Source organism: Rhincodon typus, unplaced genomic scaffold (genome assembly GCF_021869965.1).
Source record: "Rhincodon typus isolate 14 unplaced genomic scaffold, sRhiTyp1.1 hic_rhity00001037, whole genome shotgun sequence".
In the NCBI taxonomy this organism is placed as follows: Eukaryota; Metazoa; Chordata; class Chondrichthyes; order Orectolobiformes; family Rhincodontidae; genus Rhincodon; species Rhincodon typus.
The window spans coordinates 11,164-34,417 of record NW_025966675.1 but is presented as its reverse complement, the minus strand read 5'-3'; the positions used below and the strand labels follow the sequence as shown (position 1 = coordinate 34,417).

General features: G+C 40.2%; 1 protein-coding gene across 1 annotated transcript; it reads left to right on the top strand.

The window, feature by feature from the left end:
* The first annotated feature begins 3,929 nt into the window (after positions 1-3,929).
* On the top strand, positions 3,930-22,074 carry LOC109914889 (isoleucine--tRNA ligase, mitochondrial). The gene is made up of 7 exons (XM_048592344.1): positions 3,930-4,027; positions 4,867-4,982; positions 5,694-5,863; positions 6,813-6,903; positions 8,630-8,781; positions 17,963-18,123; positions 21,938-22,074. Exons 1-7 carry the CDS (start codon positions 4,014-4,016, stop codon positions 21,993-21,995), a joined length of 762 nt encoding a protein of 253 aa, XP_048448301.1. The 5' UTR covers positions 3,930-4,013; the 3' UTR covers positions 21,996-22,074.
* Positions 22,075-23,254: the final 1,180 nt, after the last annotated feature.

Below are 23,254 nucleotides of genomic sequence, written 5' to 3'. Positions count from 1 at the left end.
GGAATGTGAGTAGCTAACTTGGGGAGGAGGTGTGAAGGGCACAGTGGATGTGTTCAGTTGCATGGAAAATAAGAAAATCAAGGGTAAAGACGAAAGTCAGATTGCAGGTTAGTGATTGGGCTGATCGTTACCAGAAAATAAAAAGAAGGGATAGAATACGTGAGGGTCATATTGTACCAAACAACCATAAAAGTGTAGGGAAATTCAATAGCGGAACAACCTTAAAAGACTTTGTATCTCTACGCACAAAGCGTTCAGAATAAGGTAGGTAAATGAATATGATCTCATAGCTATTACGGAAATGTGGTTACAAAGAAATTGAAACTGGGAACTTTACATAGAAGGATATTTGACCTTTCAGAGAGACATGAGTGATGGAAAGATTGGTGGGGTAGCACTATTAATGAGAGATGAAATGAGGACAGTTGTGAGACATGATCTAGGCCTGCGTGATGTAGAATCTGTTTGGGTGGAGGTTTAAAAAAGCAGCAGGGATAAGAAAACGTTGGTAGTAGTAGTGTACAGGCCTCCAAATAGTAGCCACTCTGTAGGCAAGGCTATAAATCAACAAATAATAGGAGCATCTAAAAAGAGTAGAACAATAATTATGGGTGATTTTAATCTTTATGGTGTTTGGGTTAATCAAATTGTGAAGAGTATCTCTGACAACAAATTCACAGCGTAACAGGGATAGTTTCTAAGAATAATATTCTTGGAGCCAACCAGGGAACAGGCTGACTTGGATCTGGTAATGAGGCAAGCTTAACAAATGAACTCAGAATAAAAGGTTGCTTAGGAAGTAGTGGTCATAATAGAGAATTTAATACACAGTTCAAGAGTGAGAAACTTGGGTCAGAAACAACTGTGTTTAACTTGAATAAAAGGAATTATAATGAAATGAGGATAGAGTTAGCTAAAGTGAACTGGGTGGATAGATTACAAAAGATATCAGTAAGCAAGCAGTGGCAGGCATTTAAGAAGATAATTCGTGACTCTCAGCAAAAACAGCAATAAGGCAAAAAGATTCTAAGAGAGGGATAAATCAACCATGACAAATGAAGTTAGGGAGGATATTAAGTTGAAAGTAAAAGCATATAAGGAAGCCAAAGTCAATGATAGCCCCAAAGGCTGGGATAAATTCAGAATCCAGCAAAGGAGGTGTAAAAATTTAATAAAGACAGAGAATAAATTACGTGGGCAAACTAGTGAGGAATATAAAAACTGACATTGAGTTTCTTTGAATATATAAAAGGAAGACCGAGATCAAAGTGAACATAGGCCCCTTAGAAAATGAATTTGAAGAGTTGGTTATGGGTAACAAAGTAATGGCAGTAGAGTTTAAAAAAAAATGCTTTGCATCAGTCTTTGAAGATAGTTTGAACATATCATTAATACCAAAGGCTACAGAGGCAAAATTAAGTGCCATCACCTTTATTAAAGAAGTAGTATTGGACAAAGTATTGAGGCTAAAGGCAGTTCAGTCCCCTGGATTTGATGGCTTGCATTCTAAGATCCTAAAATAGGTAACTACAGAGATAGTGGATGCATTAGCTGTAAATCCTTGGCTCCTGAAGAATCATAGAATCCCTACAGTGTGGAAACAGGCCCTTTGGCCCAACAAGTCCACACCAACGCTCAGAGCATCCCACCCAGACCCATTTCCCATAACCCAAAACCAACCTAATCTGCTTATCCCTGAACACTATGGAAAATTTAGTATGGCCAATCCACCTACCCTGCACATCTTTGGACTGTGGGAGGAAACCAGAGCACCTGGAGGAAACCCACTCAGACACGGGGAGAACGTGCAAGCTCCACACAGACAGTCACCTTCCATAAGACCATAAGAAATAGGACAGGTGGATTTGAACCCGCGCCCCTGGCGCTGTGAGGCAGCAGTGCTAACCATTGAGCCACTGTGCCACCCCTGAGCCACCATGCTACAAGACGTATTACAGGATTGTAAAACTAGTAATGTGACAATCCTATTTAAAATGCAAGAGAGGCTAAATGCGGCTGATTAGCCTAACGTCTATTGTTGGAAAAGTATTGGAATCAGTTTTAAGGAAGTAATAGCAGAACGTTTGGAAAGTTTTGATCCAATCAAGCCGAGGCAGAATGGCGTCATGAAAGGGAAATCGTGACTGTTAGAATGTTTCCAGGAAATATGAACCAGAATGCGTAGAAGGAAACCAATAGATGTGTGTTGTATTTGGACTTCCAGAAGGCATTCGACCAGATATGACACAAAAGGTTAAATCTTAAGAGCCCACGGTGTTGGAGGTAGTATATTGACAAGGATAGAGAATTGGCTAACAGGCAGGAAATGATGAGTGGAGATAAGGGACAAAAACAGAAATTGCTGAAAAAGCTCGGCAGGCCTGGCAGCATTTGTGGGAAGAAATCAGAGTTAACATTTCAAGTTGAGTGATTTGATTTTGTTCTGATTTCTTTCCACTGATGCTTTCAGACCCGCTGAGCCTTTTCCAGCAATTTCTATTTTTCTTTGATTTACAACATCCGCTGTTCTTTTGGTTTTTATTTAGTGGAGATAAGGGGTTCTTTTTCAGGTTGGTGACCCACAACTAGTGGGGTTCCACAGGGATCAGTGCTGGGACCACAACTGTTTAGAATACATACTGATGACTTGGAGGAAGGAAGTGAATGTACTCTCGCCAAATTTGCAGACCGTGCCAAAACAGGTGGCAAGTCAAGTTGTCAGAGGGGTACAAACAGTTTGCACAGAGATATTGACAGGTTAAGTATGTGGGTGAAAAGTTGTCAAATAGAGTATAATGTGGGAAAATATGAACTTGTTCGTTTTGGAAAGGATAACGAAAGAACAGAATATTGTTTAAATGGACAGAAATTGCAGTAAACCACAACACAAAGGAACTGGAGTTACCTGTAAATGAAATACAGAAATTTACCACACAGGTGCTGAAGGTAGTCAGGAAGGCTAATGGAATGTTGACTCTCATTTCAAGGAGGTTGGAGTGTAAGGGTAAGAAAGTCTTACTGCAACTGTGCATGGTGTTGGTGAGATCGCTTCTGGAGTACTGTTAGCAGTTTTGGTCCCTTATTTAGGGAAAGATGTAATTTCATTGGAGGCAGTTCAGAGAAGGTTCACTAGAATGATCCCTAGTATGAGAGGGATTGTCTTATGAGCAAAGGCCAAACAGGTTGAGACTTCATTAGAGTTTAGAAGAATGAGAAGTGATCATATAGGATTCATACGTTGAAACATATAGGATTCTTAAGGGGCTTGACAGGGTAAATACTGAGAGGATGTTTCCCTTGATGGGAAAGTCTAGGACCAGAATAAAGGGGTGCCAATTTAAGACTGAGATGAGGAGGAATTCCTTCCCTGAGTGTTATGAGTCTTTGTAACTCATTGCCACGGGGAGCTGAGGGGCAAAGTCCTTGTATACTTCAGGCTGAGATAGATTCTTAATCAGTAGGGGAATCAAGGGTTAAGGGGAGAATGCAGGAAAATGACTGAGGAATGTTGGATCCACCATGATTCTGTTGAAGGTGGAACAGGCTCGGGGAGCCGAACTCCTGTTCCTATTTTCTTATGGTCTTATGGTAGGGAAAAGTTGGGAAGGGGAAAGTATCCTGTGATACAGTATTAACAGGGGTGTGTTCGTTACTTAATGGTAATAAAGTGAAGTATGATAAGATGGACTGATTGGTTGATGTCTCAAGGTTATTTTATGTTTTCTTTAAACGAGATAGTTAGCAAAATGTTGTTATTGTCCACAGCGCTGAAGAATAATAGAATACATTTGGTAAGTTAACAGATATCAGAAAGATGCTTTCAGGAGAAAAAGTAATATTTGAATTTGGATGCATCTGTAATATGGATGTCAGATGGTAAAAAATGTTTTTCCTTTTACTTCACAATAAGTAGAAAAGAACTATTTTATCTTTCAGGGGATGCATCCTCTGTTCATGCTTTAATCTGGACAACCCAGCCTTGGACAATTCCAGCTAACCAGGCAGTTTGTTATATGCCAAATGCTGAGTAAGTTCTGCTGTTGTTTATAAATTCCACATTAGAATGATGTACCTCCTTGAATTTGGATACATCCACATTTATTGACTGAAGTAAACGGTCATGCCATTGTTTGCTTCTAACATCTAGCCCAGAAGTGTCCACAATCTAATAAAAGTTACTTGATCAAGCAACAAATGAACCTTGAATGACCTGATTCTCTGAATACAGTTTGACTTTGTAGTTCTTTGTGAAGAGGACACTTCTTTAGCAGAAAGAAATCATTATGTTCCATGTATGACAGTGGTTTATTTTGTGAAAAAAAACTTTAAAAAGTTAAGCCAAGGTAATATTGTTTTTGGGACAAATGCAACATTTGAATACAGTGTAACTATGGGTCCATAGGTGCTTGCCTTCAGTATTAATTAGTTTTGCATGGAAGAAACTAAAACCCTAAAAGTTTCCCCTAAATTGAAATGAATCTGTTGCTTTTAGTGTAATGAAGTTGAAGATTTGTATGAGTGCTTAATAACGTCTTTAGTTTAGAGAGTGATGGCTTTTGATGAACGTAGGATAACTTCTTGCATCTTGGACATGGGATATTTCAGTATACTGTGTTATAGTTTTCTTCGGCACACTTGAAAGATACAATTGTTAGTTCAACAAGTTAACTGTTGTAGTGCAATAGTGAGGTTTCACAATAATCACACAGTGCAGCTGACATCAGTAACTGTCAAGTTGTATTCAAAAACTGGAAGATAGCTCAATTTCTTGTTTTAGGAAGGTAAAATTTAGTTATCAAATGGCCTTGATTACAAAATCAGTAAATTCCTAATGCTAATGCAATACTGTGCTGTTTCTGAATGCAGGTATTCTCTAGTGAAGTGCTTAAATACAGAAGAACTCTACCTTCTAGGTACAGAATGTGTAGAATCTACAGCAGCTATCCTGGACACGCAGTTTGAAATTCTTCAGACAGTCACAGGCAAGAGAAATTAAAGTAGATTTATCTTGAGTTTCTCTTTATTTCATTGAAAATTATAGCACTTTATAATATATTCTAAATTGTATCCCATCTCCAATTTTACCTTAGTGTCTGTGCCCTAAAGGTTGCATTTATTATAGGGCCATGGTTTCATATGCAAAAATGTTCCTCTAAGACTTGGTCCAGATGATCATTTTACAGGTATAAGCCTTGACAGTGAGTGTGTTAAGAGACTTTTTGAGAAGTATTCTAGTCAAGCCCTGAATTGTATACAAGACTACTTTCAGCAGAGCTTGCTCGTTAATGATCAGGATAGAGAACATGTCTGAATTTTTTTTTTGCCCTTCCTCCTTATGCATGGAATACTGAGATGAATTACATGGTACATGTCGAATCATGATGTGGAGGTGCCGGTATTGGACTGGGATGGACAAGGTCAAAAATCACAAGACACCAGGTTATAGTCCAACAGGTTTATTTGAAAACGCAAGCTTTGGAGCTCAGCTCCTTCCTCAGACCTGAATATACCTGTTTTCGAATAAACTTGTTGGACTATAACCTGGTGTCATGTGATTTCTGATTTGTGTAAAATCAAATTAGCTTATCTATTACCAAATAACTTCAGAGTGGGTTTCATTGTATGGAGTTTTGATACATTTTTAATCCTTCATAACTCTTGATGCAGATACGTTATTACTTGTCCTGGTGTAGGTTCTGATTTAAAAGGTGGAGTCTGTAGCCATCCCACAATTCCTGGAAGAGAGTCCCAGCTTTTGCCTGCAAACCACGTCACAATGGTGAAAGGGACAGGGTTGGTCCATACCGCCCCAGCTCATGGAATGGAAGATTATGGTGTCGCTTCCCACCACAAACTCTCTGTTGTAAGTTACAGATTAATATGTGCACCAAACTCAAATACCTAATGGTGACCACCTGTGCTCTGTGATTCTAACAACAACAATACATTGAATCGAGTCAGGTTGGGAGAAATGAAAACCACAACAACATTCTTTATTTACATAGTCAGTGTAGGCCCGCAAGGGTAGTAGTGTTGGGTAAATAGGTTGCTGTGGGTTAGAAAATGGCTGGCTATTCAATCCATTGAACCGGCTATTTCATTATACCATTTCATGAAATCAGGGCTGAACTGAAACCTGCCTTCATATCTCTGCCTTTACCCCATATCTCTCTGATAATTTTGGTTCACAAAAATCAATCCTTTTCTGATCTAAAATTTACAATTGGTCCAGCATGTACTCCCATTTGTGGAAGAGCATTTCAAGCTTTTAACACCCTTTGTGTTTTCTAATTTTTCTAACTTTTTTTCCGAAAAAGCCTGGCTCTAATTTTTTTCTTCATCCTAGATTCCCCAGACTGAGGGAATAGTTTCTGAATACAATTTAGATAAGCTTAAATTTACAATGGGTGGAAGATGTGATTCTGGCTGGGAAAGAATTTTGAGTCTGGAGGTAATAAAAGCATGAATCAGGGTTACAGCAGCAGGTGGATGGATGGAGGCAGGGGTAGAGACAGACAATGGTACAGACATAAAATTATGTCATCTTTGTGAATTTAAAAAAATGATTAGAAACTGAGTTCAGATTCAGGTAGGATGTGGAGGTGGCCGCCGGTTTAGTCTAGCCTCAAACAGTCTTCTAGAGGGATGCTGAAGTTAGTAGCTCAGAAACAGTGTTTGTTGCAGGTACAAAGATAATAGCTTCAGTCTACCCATTCTTTAATTGGAGGAAATTTTGCCTTATCTAATACTGGGATAATGCATCATATTCCCCATTGCTGCAGTTTTAATTAGTTTGGTTTTCACTGTTTTAGGATTGTTTAGTGGATGAAAATGGCTTTTTCACTGAAGCGGCTGGATTAGAGCTTCAAAACAAGTATGTCCTTAATGAAGGAAATGAAACAGGTTAGTAATACCTCGGTTGAAGAATGTTTAGGAAGTCTTGTTTTGTCTGTTCTCCCAATGATTTATTGGGTTTGGAGATTAGTAGCTAAACGATAGAGCAAAGTAGTGTTCAACAGTTAATCCTTGCTTTGGGCTTGCTTAGCTGAGCTCAGCTAAAGTTGTTGAGGAGACAGTAAGTGGCTTTCATATCTTTTGTTTAGGGCAAAATCAATTGGAAATGGCTCTGCAAAAACTCTGATTAAGAAAGCACATTCATTAATATTTCACAATGTTTGGCTTGTCCAACTTGTGGTTAATAGCCAATAAAGTACTTTTAAAGAGTTGTTACCTGGGAAAAAGATGAGGAAAATTGTGTAATGCCCCCATACCCACTGTCACCGCACATCCTGCTGGTGCTGCTTGCTGAGATTTGCAATATTAATAATAACCATGTTTATAGGAGATCATAGAATCCCTACAGAGTAGAAACAGGCCAATAGGCCCAACGAGTCCACACCACCCCTCCGAAGAGCATCCCACCCTGACCCATCCCACTCCCCTTTCCTTCTAACCCTGCATTTCCCATGGCTAATCCACCTAACTTGCGCACCTTTGGATACAAAGGGCAATTTAGCATGGCCAATCCACCTAACCTGCACATTTTTGGACTGTGGGAAGAAACCAGAGTACCCGGCGGAAACCCACGCAGACACTGGGAGAACGTACAAACTCAACCCAGATAGTTGTCCGAGGGTAGAATCAAACCTGGATTCCTGGCACGGTGAGGCAGCAGTGCTAGCCAACGTGCCACCCATGTTGTTAAGCTATTCAAGGTTACCTAGTAATTATAAAGCCAACAGGAGTAAACCAGGGAAAAATCAAATCCTGAAAGAGTAGAAAGGAGAAAAATAGTGAAATCATCAAAAACTTTTAATTCTGATTTTAATTTAGTTTTGTTTTCTCACTGCTTTGCCTTGTTCAGCCATCCGTTTGTGTCCATCTTGAGCAAGGCAGATGACAATGATATCTAGCTGATGGATGAGTGTGTAAGTTTTGTCCAGGGAGATTGGTTTGTTTTTTAGTTTCTTTGTCTTCCTGCAAGGTGATCCCCAGTCTGTGCTTAGTTCTTCTTCGACATAATTGCAAATTTCTGTGTAAGGAATTGTCAATGTGCACTTGAGTTCTAAAGCACATTGAAGCATCAACTAGTGTATGTTACATAGTTAAAATTTGTGGAATCATATTTGTTCTAATTTTAGGAGTCAACAGAGCATCACTGACTCGATGCACTGGTAGCAATCAGGTATTATAAACTGACCAGTCCTTGAAAATAATTGAAGGCCTATAATCAAAAGAACGTGCTTAGTTTCAATCAACTGATTGCATATCATGATCTCAGCTTGATTCCAGCAGCTCACCTGAAAGGTACAAATTTAAGATGCAGTTGAGAAGTTGCACAGGTGTGTAGTTGTTTTTTTAGCTGCTATGCGATTGCTGATTCTAGTTTCTCATGAGCAATGTCACTGTTTTGTGTGGACAAAATAGCAGTTAAGAGTGCTCTCTCCATTGTATTGAATTCATCGTAGTTTCATGTCGCCAAGTATTTCGTTATTATAATAATGATGATGATTATTATTAACACTGCTTTAGTTTCCTGTTTATCTTTCTTGGAAACAGTACCACTTTTTGTAAACAGGTTATAGTCTTCATACAATTTTTATGGATTATAATTTCTCAATTTCATTAGTCATCCAAATGTTGCATGGGGCAAACATGCTGATGAAAGAGGAAGACATAAGACACAGTTACCCATATGACTGGAGAACAAAAAGGCCAGTAATTATACGAGCCAGCAAACAGTGGTTTGTAGATACTGCAAGTATCAAGAACAGAGCCCAGGTAAACTTTTTCTTTGAGATTAAGTTATTGTAATGAAAATTTAAATTGTTAGTACTTGTAATTTTGCCATATATTAGCGTGTAGATATAATTTTGGATTCTTTAATACATCATCAGCTATTGTTTTTTTCTGTTCTGAGTTTGCCACATCTTCCTCTGTTTTACCATACTTTAGAAGTTACTGATGCTATAAGTATATTTTTTCCTTCCGAGTTTCTCCTCTTTCTTGAAGGCAAAGTAAGGTAAATACTAAAATGAGTGCAGACATATTGGAAGCAAAGCTGATTTTATGGGAGTGAGAAGGAGCAATGGTAACGTCTCTGCATCCTCCCTGAATCTGAACTGAGTTTCTAATTTTTTTTTAAACTCACAAAGATGACATAATTTTATGTCTATGCCATCACCTGTTTCTCAATGATGGTGGGCGATTAAACAACTCACTGGAGGAGGAGGCTCCACAAATATCCCCATCCTCAGTGATGGATGAGTCCAACACATCAGTACAAAAGATATGGTTGAAGCTTTTTAGCAATCTTCAACCAGAAGTGCTGAGTGGGTGGTCTATCTTGGCCTCCTTCAGTGCTCCCAAGCATTACAGATACCAGTCTTCAGCCAGTTCAATTCACTTGATGTGATATCAAGAAATAGTTGGGGACGCTGGATACTGCAAAGGCTAAGGTTCCTGAGAACATCTGGCAATAGTACCAAGTTGCACTTGCTCAGCAATAACCTGCTCCGAGTCTAGTTTGGATTCCACCAGGATCACTCAGCTCCTGACCTCATTACAGCCTTGGTTCAAGCATGGACAAAAGAGCTGAATTCCAGAGGCAAGGTGAGAGTGACAACCTTTGACATCAAGGCTACGTTCAACCAAGTGTGGCATTGAGGAGCCCTAGCCATGCTGGAATCAATGGGTATCAGGGGGCAAACTTTTTGCTGATTGGAATCATTCCTGGCACAGAAGATGATGGTAGTGGCTGTTGGAGGTCAGTCATCTCTGTTCCAGGATATCCCTGCAGGAGTTCCTCAGCGTGGTGTCTTAGCCTCAACCATCTTCAGCTCCTTCACTGATGACCTTCCCCCCCATCATAAGGCCAGAAGTGGAGATGTTCACTGATGATTGCACAATGTTCAGCACCCTTCATGACTGCTCGGGTACTGAAGCAGTCCATGTTCAAATGCAACCAAATCTAGACAATATTCAAGCTTGGGCTGACAACTGGTAAGTAGCATTCGTGCCACACAAATGCCAGACTATGACCATCACCAATAAGAGACAATATGACCACAATTCCTTGACATTCAATGGGTGTCACAATCACAGAAATCCCCACTATCAATAAGTTGGAGATTACCATTGACCAGAAACTCAACTGGACTCTCCACGTAAATATAGTGGCTTCAAGAGCAGATCAGAGGCTAAGAATACTATGGTGAGTACCTTACTTCCTGACTCCTCAAAGTCTGTTCCACCATCTACAAGGCACAACTCAGGAGTGTAATGGAATACTCCCCACTTGCCTGGATGGCTGCAGTTCCAAAAACATTCAAGAAGCTTGACACCATCAGGACAAAGCAGCCTGCAAGATTGGCACCACATTCACAAACATCCACTCTTTCAGTGCAGAAATTCACCAAAGATCCTCAGACAGCATTTTCCAAACCTGTGGCCACTTCCATCTGGAAGGACAAGGGCAGTAGATACATGGGAACACCACCACCTCCAGGCTCCATTGCAAGCCACTCACCACTCTGATTTGGAAATATATCACCATTCCTTCACTGTTGCTGGGTCAAAATTCTGGAATTCCCTCCCTAATGGCATTGTGGGTCTACCCACAGCAGGTGGACTACAGCGGTTCAAGAAGGCAACTCATTACAACTTTCTCGAGGGCAGCTAGGGACGGGTAATAAACGCTGGCCAGCCAGTGAAGCCCACATCCCACAAACGAATCCAAAAAAAGAACTTACTGAGAATGAAATAGAAAGTAATGAGAAACATTTAAAACTGAAATCAGTAGAGTCAGGAAACATGTATGCCACTGCAGTGCAGAACAAAACTTGTGACTCATCACCGATGAATACAAAATACCAGCTAAAATTTAAAGTAAAGAGAAAAGGTGTGCATAAATATGAAGGGGAGGATAATGAAAGGAGTATGACAAGGTTATAGGATAGAAGCCAAAAGTCAAATTAGAAGGCCAAGGAGAATCTGCAAAATTGAATTAATAAGGAAAATTAAAAGAAATAGCCCAAGTATTATACAAACATAAAGAAGCAAAGAAAATCAGGGTAGGGGAAATTAAAGATATACATGATAAGCTCTCATGTCTTAGTGGAATGAGCGAAATATTCAACAATTGAGTGCTTCCAGAGAAACTTAGATGGTGGACACAGCATTATAAGAAAAATAATGGCATAATGATATTTAAGATTGAAAAGGATGGGATGACTGAATTCATTCAACGTAAAGCGCATAGACTGTATGATTGGATGGATTGCATCCATATGCATCAAAAGAACTGAGGGAAGACATGACAGTGGCATTGTCGTGTGACATAAGAACATAAGAACTAGGAGCAGGAGTAGGCCATCTGGCCCCTCGAGCCTGCCCCGCCATTTAATAAGATCATGGCTGATCTTTGAGACTCAGCTCCACTTAACCGCCCACTCACCATAACCCTTAATTCCTTTATTGTTCAAAAATTTATCCAGCCTTGCCTTAAAAACATTCTGTGAGGTAGCTTCAACCACTTCACTGGGCAGGGAATTCCACAGATTCACAACCCTTGGGTGAAGAAGTTCCTCCTGACCTCAGTCCTACATCTGCTTCCCTTTATTTTGAGGCGATGCCCTCTAGTCCTAGTTTCACCTGCTAGCGGAAACAACCTCCCTGCCTCCACCTTATCTATTCCCTTCATAATCTTATATGTTTCTATAAGATCTCCCCTCATCCTTCTGAATTCCAATGAGTATAATCCCAGTCTACTCAGTCTCTCCTCATAATCCAACCGTCTCAACTCCGGAATCAACCGAGTGAATCTCCTCTGCACCCCCTCCAGTGCTAGTGTATCTCTTCTCAAGTAAGAAGACCAAAACTGCACACAGTACTCCAGGTGTGGCCTCACCAGGACCCTATACAGCTGCAGCATAGACTCCCTGTTTTTAAACTCCATCCCTTGAGCAATGGCAGACAAAAGTCCATTTGCCTTTTTAATCACCTGCTGCACCTGCAATCCCAACTTCAGCGATTCATGCACAAGTGCACCCAAGTCCCTCTGCACAGCAGCGTGCTGCAATTTTTTACCATTTAAAACATAGTCCATTTTGCTGTTATTCCTACCAAAATGGATGACCTCACACTTATCAACATTGTACTCCATCTGCCAGACCTTTGCCCATTCACTTAGACTATCTATACCCCTCTGCAGACTTTCAGTGTCTTCTGCACACTTTGCTCTACCACTCACCTTAGTGTCATCTGCAAATTTTGACACACCGCACTTAGTCCCCAACTCCAAATCATCTATGTAAATAGTAAACAATTTGCGGTCCCAACACTGATCCCTGAGGCACACCACTAGCCACTGACCGCCAACCAGAAAAACACCCATTTACCCCTACTCTTTGCTTTCTACTGGTCAACCAATCCTCTATCCATGCCAATACATTACCTGTAATACCATGCAACTTTATCTTATGTAGCAGCCTTTGGTGTGGCACCTTGTCAAATGCCTTCTGGAAATCCAGATACACCACATCCACAGGTTCCCCATTGTCCACCATACAAGTAATGTCCTCAAAGAATTCCACCAAATTAGTTAAACATGACCTACCCTTCGTGAACCCATGCTGGGTGTTCCCAATAGGACAATTTACATCCAGATGTCTTGCTATTTCTTCCTTAATGATAGATTCAAGCATTTTCCCCACTACCGAAGTTAAGCTAACTGGCCTATAGTTACCTGGTTTTTATCTACTACCTTTTTTAAACAGTGGCGTCACATTGGCTGTTTTCCAATCTGCGGGAACCACCCCAGAGTCCAGTGAATTTTGGTAAATAATTACTAGTGCATTTGCTATTTCCCCCATCACCTCTTTTAGTACCCTGAGATGCATTTCATCAGGGCCAGGAGACTTGTCTACCTTTAGCCCCATTAGCTTGCCCAGCACTGCCTCCTTAGTGATAATGATAGTTTCTAGGTCCTCACCTGCTATAACCTTCTTGCCATTAGTTTTCGGCATGTTATTTGTGTCTTCCACTGTGAAGACCGACACAAAATAATTGTTTAATGTCTTGGCTATTTCCTCATTCCCAGTTATGAAATTGGCCTTCTCATCCTCTAAAGGACCAATGTTTACCTTCGCTACTCTTTTACGATTTACATATTTATAGAAACTTTTGCTGCCTGTTTTTATATTCTGAGCTAGTTTACTCACATAATCTATCTTACTTTTCTTTATAACTTTTTTTGTGGCTTTCTGTTGGCCTTTAAAGATTTCCCAGTCTACTAGTTTCCCACTACTCTTTGTTTATTTGTATGTGTTTTTTCTCAATCTGATACTTTCCTTTATTTCCTTAGACATCCATGGCTGGCGCTCTCTTTTCCTACAGTTCTTCCTTATCACTGGAATATACTTCTGCTGAGCACTGTGAATAATCGTTTTGAAAGTCCTCCACTGTTCCTCAATTGACCCACCATAAAGTTTTTGCTCCCATTCTACCTTAGCTAACTCCTTCCTCATTCCTTCATAGTCTCCTTTGTTTAGGTACAGGACACAGGTACTGGATTTAGCCTTCTCACGCTCCATCTGTAATTTAAATTCGACCATACTGTGATCGCTCCTTCCGAGAGGATCCCTAACTGTGAGATCATTAATTATTCCTGTCTCATTACACAGGACTAGATCTAGGATAGCTTGCTCCTTCGTAGGTTCCATTACATATTGTTCAAGAAAGTTATCGCGGATGCATTCTATGAACCCCTCCTCAAGGCTGCCATGACTGACCTGGTTTGACCAATTGATATGTAGATTAAAATCCCCCATGATAATTGCTGTACCATTTTTACATACATTAGCTATTTCTACGTTTATTGCCCGCCCCACCATGATGTCGTTATTTGGTGGCCTATAGACCACACCTATCAGTGACTTCTCCCTGCTGTTCCTAATTTCCACCCAAATGGATTCAACGTTTTGTTTAGTAGAACCTATATCATCTCTCACTACTGCCCTGATATCATCCTTAAAAATCAGAGCAACACCACCTCCCTTACCTTCCTGTCTGTCCTTCCGAACAGTTTGATACCCCTAGATATTTAACTCCCAGTCATGACCATCCTGTAACCATGTCTCTGTAATGGCCACTAAATCATACCCATTTGCCATGATTTGCATCGTCAACTCATCCACCTTGTTTCGAATGCTCCGGGCATTGAGATAAAGTGCCCTTATGCCAGTTTTTGCATCTTCTTTTTGGGTCCTATTACCTCCATTACTAACAGTTTTTGAGTTCTCCTTCCCTTTAACTTTTTTCCTAATTTTCAATGGAGTTGAAGCTTCCTCGTCACCTGCTAACCTGCTGCTTTATATAAACCTGCTGTCCTTATATAAATATTCTAAAAGGAGCAGCGCAAGGGAATTGGCGGAGAACGATTAGTGTATATGTATTTAAGGGGAAGCCACTTAAGCATTTGAGGGAGAAAGAACTGCAAGGATATGTTCATAACTTTAAATGAAAGACTTTGGGAGGAGATTCTTTTAGAACATAAACGTCATCTTGGACTTGTTGGGCCAGACTTCCTATTTCTCAGCTGTAAATACTTTTAATGCAGCATTGTCAAAGAGGCATCAGCTACTCCTCTGAGTGCCTTTTTACCATCTAAGACTAAATAATGAAATGGACTGAATGACTTCCTTCTGTGCTGTGTGATTCTGTAATCTACTAGTCATTCTTTAAATATATACCCCATGTATGTTCGAAGCTTCTACTTTCAGTTTGAGGTTTGCGATATTAGAATTAATGTATGGCATTTTCTCTTTGTCAATATTGTCAGGATTGACAGTATCAGAATACAATTAAGGACCTCAGGCCTTAGCTTATCTTGATTTGTGCAATGTTCCACAAAGGAATGCACTTTTTATTGAAGTACATATTTTTATTTGGAAGTGAAATGTGTTGAGTAAATGAATAAGCAATTGCTAGTTTGGACTATTGCAGTAGCAGCATGGTGCCATGTGAGTGTGCTATTGCCTACATTGAATATAGGTTGTTAAATACTTGTACTCAAAATTTAATGTATTGTACACAATGTGCTCTTTATCGTACATGTTGCCTAAGCGCGCATATTTCTTAATTGACAGAGCAGTGGAAAATATGAACAATAAAAACACAAAATGTTGGAAATAATAGCTCATACAGAATCTGTGGAGAGAAAACCAAAGTGTTTCAAGCCAATAATCTTTTATAGAATGTAGAAAATACTGAACTGACACGATCAAAGTATTTGTACCCTCCAGTTGCCCACAGCAATTGCAGTTAAAGATGACAAATTGCACAGAACCAAGTACTTCACGCCATCGTTTGAAACTTGCAAGTTCTTTGCATTTTGTGAAATTCCTTCACCAAACCACAATCAAGCCCTACAATGCTAGATAAACATTTGAGTCAGTCATCAGCCATGGAGAGAAAATGATTGTTGCTAAATTTGTCTAGTTTTGAAGCTTGAGCCCATTATTCCTAATTGTTCCCATATATTGAATGACATTGTGTATATTTGCAGCTTCATGCCTTTGTTTCAGCAGTGAAATTCTGGTTGTTGTGAGGGTGTACCTGCTTAATAATTAGATTTTGTAGCTTTAAAGAGGCATTGCTATTTTAAAATTTGATGTAACATTTCTTTCCATTCAGACCCCTTTAGAAATGAGATGAAAAGGAATTTCTTCAGCCAGAGGTTGGTGACTCTGTGGAACTCATTGCCACAGAGGGCTGTGGAGGCCAAATCATTGAGTGTATTTAAGACAGACAGAGATAGGACCTTGATAGTAAAGAGATCAAAGGTTACAGGGAGAAGGCAGGAGAATGAAGTTGAGAAACGTTGTTGCGCTAGCCACACAGTATGTTTAGCTTGTATATCCTGCAAAGGACTTTGAGTCAACTTTTAATAGTATTTGGAAATGATCTTTATTGATTATAACACCATTAATACTATAATAATGATTATGCTACAAACTAACAATTAACACTAAATCTAAGTCAGTATCTTGTACTTTTACTTAACTTGGAATGAACAAACATCATCACACTCGACCTTGGCCTTGATCGAATTGGTGACGGTCATCTGGACTTCCTCTCCCAAGGCGCCCAGGGGTGCCACTTCTTACCATGGTTGGTTTTGAGTTACCGCTCCCAAGGGTGCTGCTGTGGTGATTCTTATCCTTGGAAGCTTCCATATTCCTTTGGGAGGATCTTCGATTCCCACCAATGGATTATCAGGAATCGATCCCCCTGATTGACTGGACCCAATCAGGCAGTGTCATACGTATGGTGGGGTGGTCTTTGGTCCTCCATTTCTGAAAGTGTCAGGGGCATATAAGTCATGTAGGCTTTCCAGATAAGAGTGTGAGGTGTCCCTAAGTTCCATAAACAGGTCAGTGTTTCCCATTGTCCTGATAAATAGGCTTAGTCAATTGTATATTGTGCTGTCTGCACCTGCAGCCTGCCTGTCTGGGTCTCTAGCATGTTTATTTCAGTGTCTTTTGTCTGTATATTTTGGCCAATGCTTAGCTCAATTTCCCAGCATGCTTTATTATCCAATTTTCCCATTTTGAGTGGCCAGTCCAGCTACAGCATATCAGGTATGATCGAATGAAGGAGCAGACTCAATGGGCTGAATGGCCTAGTTGTGCTCCAATATCTTATTATCTTTCCTTGAAAAACAGTATATCGCTTTGTCAGGGGTGTATTTTTGATAACACATTAAATTCAGCAATTGTTTAATGTTTTTGATTCTGTGCTGGAAAGTATTCCTGTCAATCAAAAAAGGATTAAATGTTGGAATGTGAATTGGAACAGATAATGGACTGGTTTGTTCTCGTTTGTAAATCAAACATGCCATGCTTTTTCATTGTATATAAGCACGCAAAATTAGATGTACCCCAACAAGTGGGAATCCTTTTCTGTTTAAGTAACGGGAAAAGAATCTGCAATATGGTGTCAAGATTTTATAGTCAATGGCAAAGGAACAGCGCTCGCCTCCAGCAGTTGCTGACAATTGTTTCACTAGTTTTTGAGCGAGTGGGTCTGTAATCTGGCATCTGACCCAGTGCAGCACCTCTAGACATTTGTGAGCAAAGTGAGAAGCAGCAAAGCTCTTCAGCAATTCAGATTGAAGGATCTCCATTGGGACATGAATATAAAACAGGAAGTTTGAAACTGAATTCATAGAGAAATATGAATCAGGAAAGAAAGTGAAATAAATATCAGGAACAACTGGGGTAAAGGGAGATAAAGAAATAGTTAAAAATAAAAAAAATTCTCCAAAACTCCAGCTTTTGAAGGAAATAGATTCCAGAGCCAAAAAGGTTGTTTGATCATACGTGTCACTTATGTATACTGTTTTTTTAAAAATTGATGTATTATTAGATGCACTAAATCTAACTTTTTCTGCTCTCTTACTTTTTTTTTCATGGAGTCTGAGCATCTTTGGTAAGGCCAGTGTTTGTTGCACATTCATAATTGCCTTTTAATACTTGGTCATGCGATGCAGGCCATCATGTGCAGGTACACCTACAGTATTACATGGAAGAGCATTCCAGGATGTTGATCCTGTAACCGTGAAGTAACAGGCGATATAATTTAGTGACGAGCAAGGAGCCTAAGTCCACGTTGTGTTAATTTCAGTGCCAAGACTTTCAGCGAGATGTAACGGTGCACCCTCAGGGGAAGCACTGTCAGTTTTATTTTTATTCATTTTGTAAAATCCTGACCAACACCTTTCCATGTTGAAGCATTGGTGAAAAACTTGACTGCTGGAAGGCGTTCTTAAAAAACAAAGTGTTGTTTGAGCTGAAGATATTGCTGGACATTTTCTATTTCGTTTGATTTTTTCATTGAAGCCATTTGCAGTTTTGTCAACGTGCTTGGTACTAAAATAAGATGTTTTGTTCCTTTGCTTTAGGAGTTGTTGAAGAAAGTAAAACTGATTCCACATTCAGCAATGAATAGTATGATTGCCATGTTGGACAGACGGACATATTGGTGTATTTCAAGACAGCGTTGCTGGGGGGTACCCATTCCTGTTTTCTATCACAAGGAAACTGCAGAACCACTCATAAACAAGTAAGATGTTTTCAAATTGATGGTATGTGTTTCTATGCCAGCTTGCAATAATTGATAAAAATAGGAACATGAACATTTATACTTGTTCGCCTTGCCTCTTAGAATGTTCAGGGAGATGATGGCATAGTGGTAATGTCATTGAATTAGTAATCATTAGACCTAGGACATAGGTTCAAATCCCACTGTAGCAGCTAGTTGCATTTAATTCAGTTAATAAATCTCAGATATAAACCTGGCTATCAGTAATGGTGACTATGACAATTATCGTCTGGTTCACTAATGTCCTTTAGGGCAAGAAAGTGCCAGCCTCTTCAGGGAGAGCAGCAACAGCTAAGTCTGTGGCATCATTCATGGGTCAGCTGTGCAGGAGCGAAGGAAGAGCAAGAGTAATTGGTGATTTATTAGTTAGAGGAAAAATAGAGAGATTTCTGCAGCCATAGATGTGACTCCAGGGTGATATGTTGCCTGTCTGGTGCCAGGGTCACAAAGAAAATTGCAGGACTGTTTTCTGGGGTAGTGTGATGAGTCGTGGGCTGTGGTCCTCATTGGTACTAACAGCATAGGTAGCAAAGGAGAATGTGGTCCTAGGATCGGAATTTAGAGAGCTAATATAAAAAATTAGCAAGCAGCATCTTAAGAGTAGCAATCTCTGGATTCCTTCTAGTACCTCATGCAAATGAGAAATGCAAGGATAAAACAGATGAAGCCCTGGCTGGAAAAGTTATGCCAGAGAGCGGGGTTTGGATTCCTGGGACATTGGGATTGGCTGTAGATGAGATGGCACCTGTACAAGCTCAGCGAGCTTGTACCTGAACAGAGCCAGGATGAATTTTCTTGTGGGGTACTTTGCTAGTGCTGTAGGGGATTTAAATTAAATCAGAGTTGTGGGCATCAGAAGACCATCTCCAAAAGGGTAACTGTCACTGAGGTGCACATAATACTGGACAGGCAATAGAGTGTTTTGATTTCTCCTTTATTCTAACTTCACTTCCTTTGTTCTAGTTCTAAGTCAGGGTTATGTGTATGACTAGGTTACATGTGTGAGAATATACGGAGTATGGTGAATATGATTGGTGAGTTACAGACACAGAATGGAATGTGGAATTTTGTTTTAAAACATACTCATTAATGGGATTTGGGCTGGCTGAACCGGTATTTATTGCCCACCCCTTGTTGCTCTTGAGAAGGCAGTGGTAAGCTGTCTTTTTGAACTGCTGCAGTCCATGTGATGGTCGTTGGACCCATGGTGTTGCTTGGGATGGAGTTCCAGAATTTAAACCCTGCGTCACTAAAGGAATGGTGACATATTGCCAAGTCAGGAAGGTGAGTAGCTTGGAGGGGAATGTGCAGGTGGTTGTGTTCCCAAGAATCTGCTGCCTTTGTACTTCTGGGTAGAAGTAGTCATAGTTTTGGAAGGTGCTGCCTAAGGAGCTTTGAGTGAATCTCTGCAGTACATCTTATGGATGGTACACACTACTGCTACTGATAGTTATAGTTATGATACTTATAGTGAAGGGAGTAGATATGGGGCTTCTTGATTCTAGTTGGTGTTGTTGGAGCTGGACTTAGCTCGGCAAATGGAGAGAATTCCATCACAGTATTGACTTGTACTTTGTAGATGGTGGACAGGCTTTGAGGAGTCAGGAGATGAGATGCTTGCTGCAGGATTCCTAGCCACTGTGTTTATACGGTTAATCCAGTTTAGTTTCAGTTAAATGGTAACTCCGAGGATGTTGATGATTGAGGATTCAGTGATGATAACACCACTGGATGTCAAGGTTTGATTCTTTTTGGTTGAAGATGGTCATTGCCTGGCAATTGTGTGACACAAATGTTACTTGTCAGCCCAAGTCTGGATATTGTCCAGGTCTTGCTGCATTTGAACATGGGCATCTTTATTCTCTGAGGAGTTGTGACATTGTGCAATCATCAACAAACATTCCCACTTCTGACCTTATGATAGAGGAAAGGTCATTGAAGCAGTGGAAGATGGTTGGGTCTAGGACATTACCCTGAGGAACTCCCTCCAGAGATGTCCTGGAGCAGAGATGACTGACCTCCAAAAACCACAACCATCTTCCTACTTGCCAGGTATGACTCCAACCAGCAGAGAACTTCTCCCTGATTCCCATTGATTCCAGCTTTGCTCGGGCTTCTTGATGCCAGGCTTGGTCAAATGTGCCCTTGATGTCAAGGTCAGTCACTTTCACCTTACTTTTGCAATTCAGCTGTTTTGTCCAGGTTTAAACCAAGTCTGTGTAGGGTCAGGAGCTCTAGTGGAATCCAAACAGGGCATCACTGAGCAGATTATTGCTGAGCAGGTACTGCTTGATAGCACTGCTGATGACACCTTCCATCACTTTACTCATGATTGAGAGTAGACTGATGGGGTAGTAGTTGGCTTGGTTGGATTTGTCCTTTTTTCTTGTTTATAGAACATAGCTGGGCAATTTTCCATGTGGTCAGCTGATGCCAGTGTGTAGCTGTACTGGGTACGGCAGATTCTGGAGCCCGTCTTTAGTACCCTTGCTGGAATGTTTTCAGGGCCCGTAGCCTTTACATTATTCGGTGCTTTGTACTGGCTGAAGACTGGCACTTGCCTGGTTACGTCTGGAGGAGGCCAAAGTAAATCATACACTCAGTACTTCTGGCTTAAGATTGTTGTGAATGCTTCGGCCCTATCTTTTGCACTCATGTTAGGCACCCCCATCCTTAAGGATGGGGATATTTGTGGAGCTGCCTCCTCCAATGAGTTGATTGCTCACCCTTATTCTGATTGGAAGTGGCTGCACAAAATGATATTGCTGTAACAGAGATCTAGTTAAAGAAAGAGCAAGATTGGGTAGCCAATATTCCTAGATATTTAGTGTTCAGGGAAGATAGGAAAGGAAGAAAGTAATGGTTAAGAAAAGCTTTGGAGAAAGAGAATGTCTTAAGAGGTTTCAAGGACAGAATTGATTTGGCTAAAGCTAATAAATAAAAAGGATCATTACATTGCCCGGCATGCTCTATGGGCCACCAACCAGTAGAGAGTGTTTGGAAAAACAAAGCTGCAAGGAATTTAAAGAGAAGAGTAGTTATGGTTTGGAACTGTACAGTACCACCATCTCAGTTTACATATGTATAATTTAAAGACTAAAGAAGGGCAAGCATTACTGGATTATGTTCAGAAGAATTTTCTACAGTAATGTACCCATTTTAATGAGAAAGGTGGCATTGCTAGACTTGATCTTGGGAATGAGGTGGACCAAGTAGATCATTTTGTCATTGGGGGTGCCTTTAGGATCATTGTATCATAAAGCTTAGGATCTTGCTGGAAAGGAACAATGAACAATCCAGAATGAGAATAATTAACTGTGCTCTATTCAATGAGGCAAGAATGGAGCTGGGCCGATTAGACTGGATAAAACGGCTAAACGTTGCGCTGCCTTGAAAGAAGAGATGGTTCAATCAGATTCAAGGTATACTCCCTCAAAGGGGAAGGATGGGGCACACAAATCCAGAGCTCCCAGAAATGGCAGGTAGAGTTGGAATTAAAGCAAAAGACGACAAAACAATGTGCTTCTGGCAGATGCCAGGTAGAAAATACAATTAAGAACCAAACTAGATATAGAGGCTCAGCAGGGAGGTGAAGTACAAAAGAGGGAATATGAAAAGAGGTTAGCAGCGAACATTAAAGGGATTCCCAAAGTCATCTTTAATAAAAGATTGGTAAAAGGAGTGGAGCCTGTTTAAGACTTGAAAAAGAGAATTGCGCGTTGAGGCGGGGGTGCACAGCTGAGGTACTAAATTACTATTTTCTTTCTTTACCGAGACCATGGAAATATGAAAATTTATTTACTAGAAGAGTTCAAATGGGAGGTATTGGATAAACTGTTGATACTTAAAGTTGACGTGGCACTGACTGGATGAGATGTATCCAAGGATGCTAAAGGAAGTGAGAGTGGAAATTGTGGAGGTACTGATAATTTTTCTAAGTTATCCTTATACTCGGGGGTGGTGTCAGAAGACTGGAAAATTGCAAACATTATGCCTTATATAAAAAAGAGTGCAAGAATAAGCCCAACCTTTATAGATCAGTCGGATTATCTTTGATGATGGACAAACTAGAAACAGTAACAGAGGATAAAATTAACAGTAACATGGATGAATGTGAGTTGATTAAAGAGAGTGTGCATGGATTTCTTAAGGGAAAATCATATTTAATTGGAAGTTTTGAAGAGATAACAGACAGGGTTGATGATGGTGATACTATTCATAACACGTATATGAACTTGCAAAGGTGTTCATTATTGTGCTGTGTCGACAGACTCGTGAGCAAAGTTCGAGCTCATGGAATAAAAGGGACAGTAGCAACATGGATCTAAAATTGACTGAGTGATCGGAAACCGAGAATAATGGCTAATTTATATCCCTCAGACTGGAGGGAAGTTTGTGATGGAGTTCCCAATGGATTGATATTGAGATTCTTAGTTTTCCTGGTAACTAAATGATTTAGATCTTGGTCTACAGGAGACATCTTCAAAGTTTGTGGACAATTCAAACTTGGATGCTTGTAAACTGTGAGGATAGTATAGAACTTCAAAAGATCATTGATAATTTGGCAGATGGAGTTCAATGCAGGGAAGTGTGAGGTGATACCTTTTGGTCAGAAGATCATGGAGAGACAGCATGTAATAAAAGGTATTTTTTGAAGGATTGTGCAGGAGCAGAGAGACCTTGATCTATAAATGCATCTGTCATTAAAGGTGTTAGGGCAGAAAGAGAGCCAGTAACAAAGCATATAATATCATAGGTTTTATTCATTCTACCATAAAGAACAAGAGCATAGAGATTATGCTGAACTTGTATAAGACACTACTTTGGCCTCAGCTGAAGAATTGTCCAAATAAAAATCGAAAGAACTGCAGATGCTGTAAATGAGGAACAAAAATAAAATTGCTGGAGAGGCTCAGCAGGTCTGGCAGCATCTGTGAAGGAAAAAACAGAGTTAACATTTTGGGTCTGGTGACCCTTCCTCAGAACGGTTCTGTGTTCTGAGGAAGGGTCACCGGATCCGAAACGTTAACTCTGTTTTTTCCTTCACAGATGCTGCCACCTGCTGAGCCTCTCCAGCAATTTTGTTTTTGAC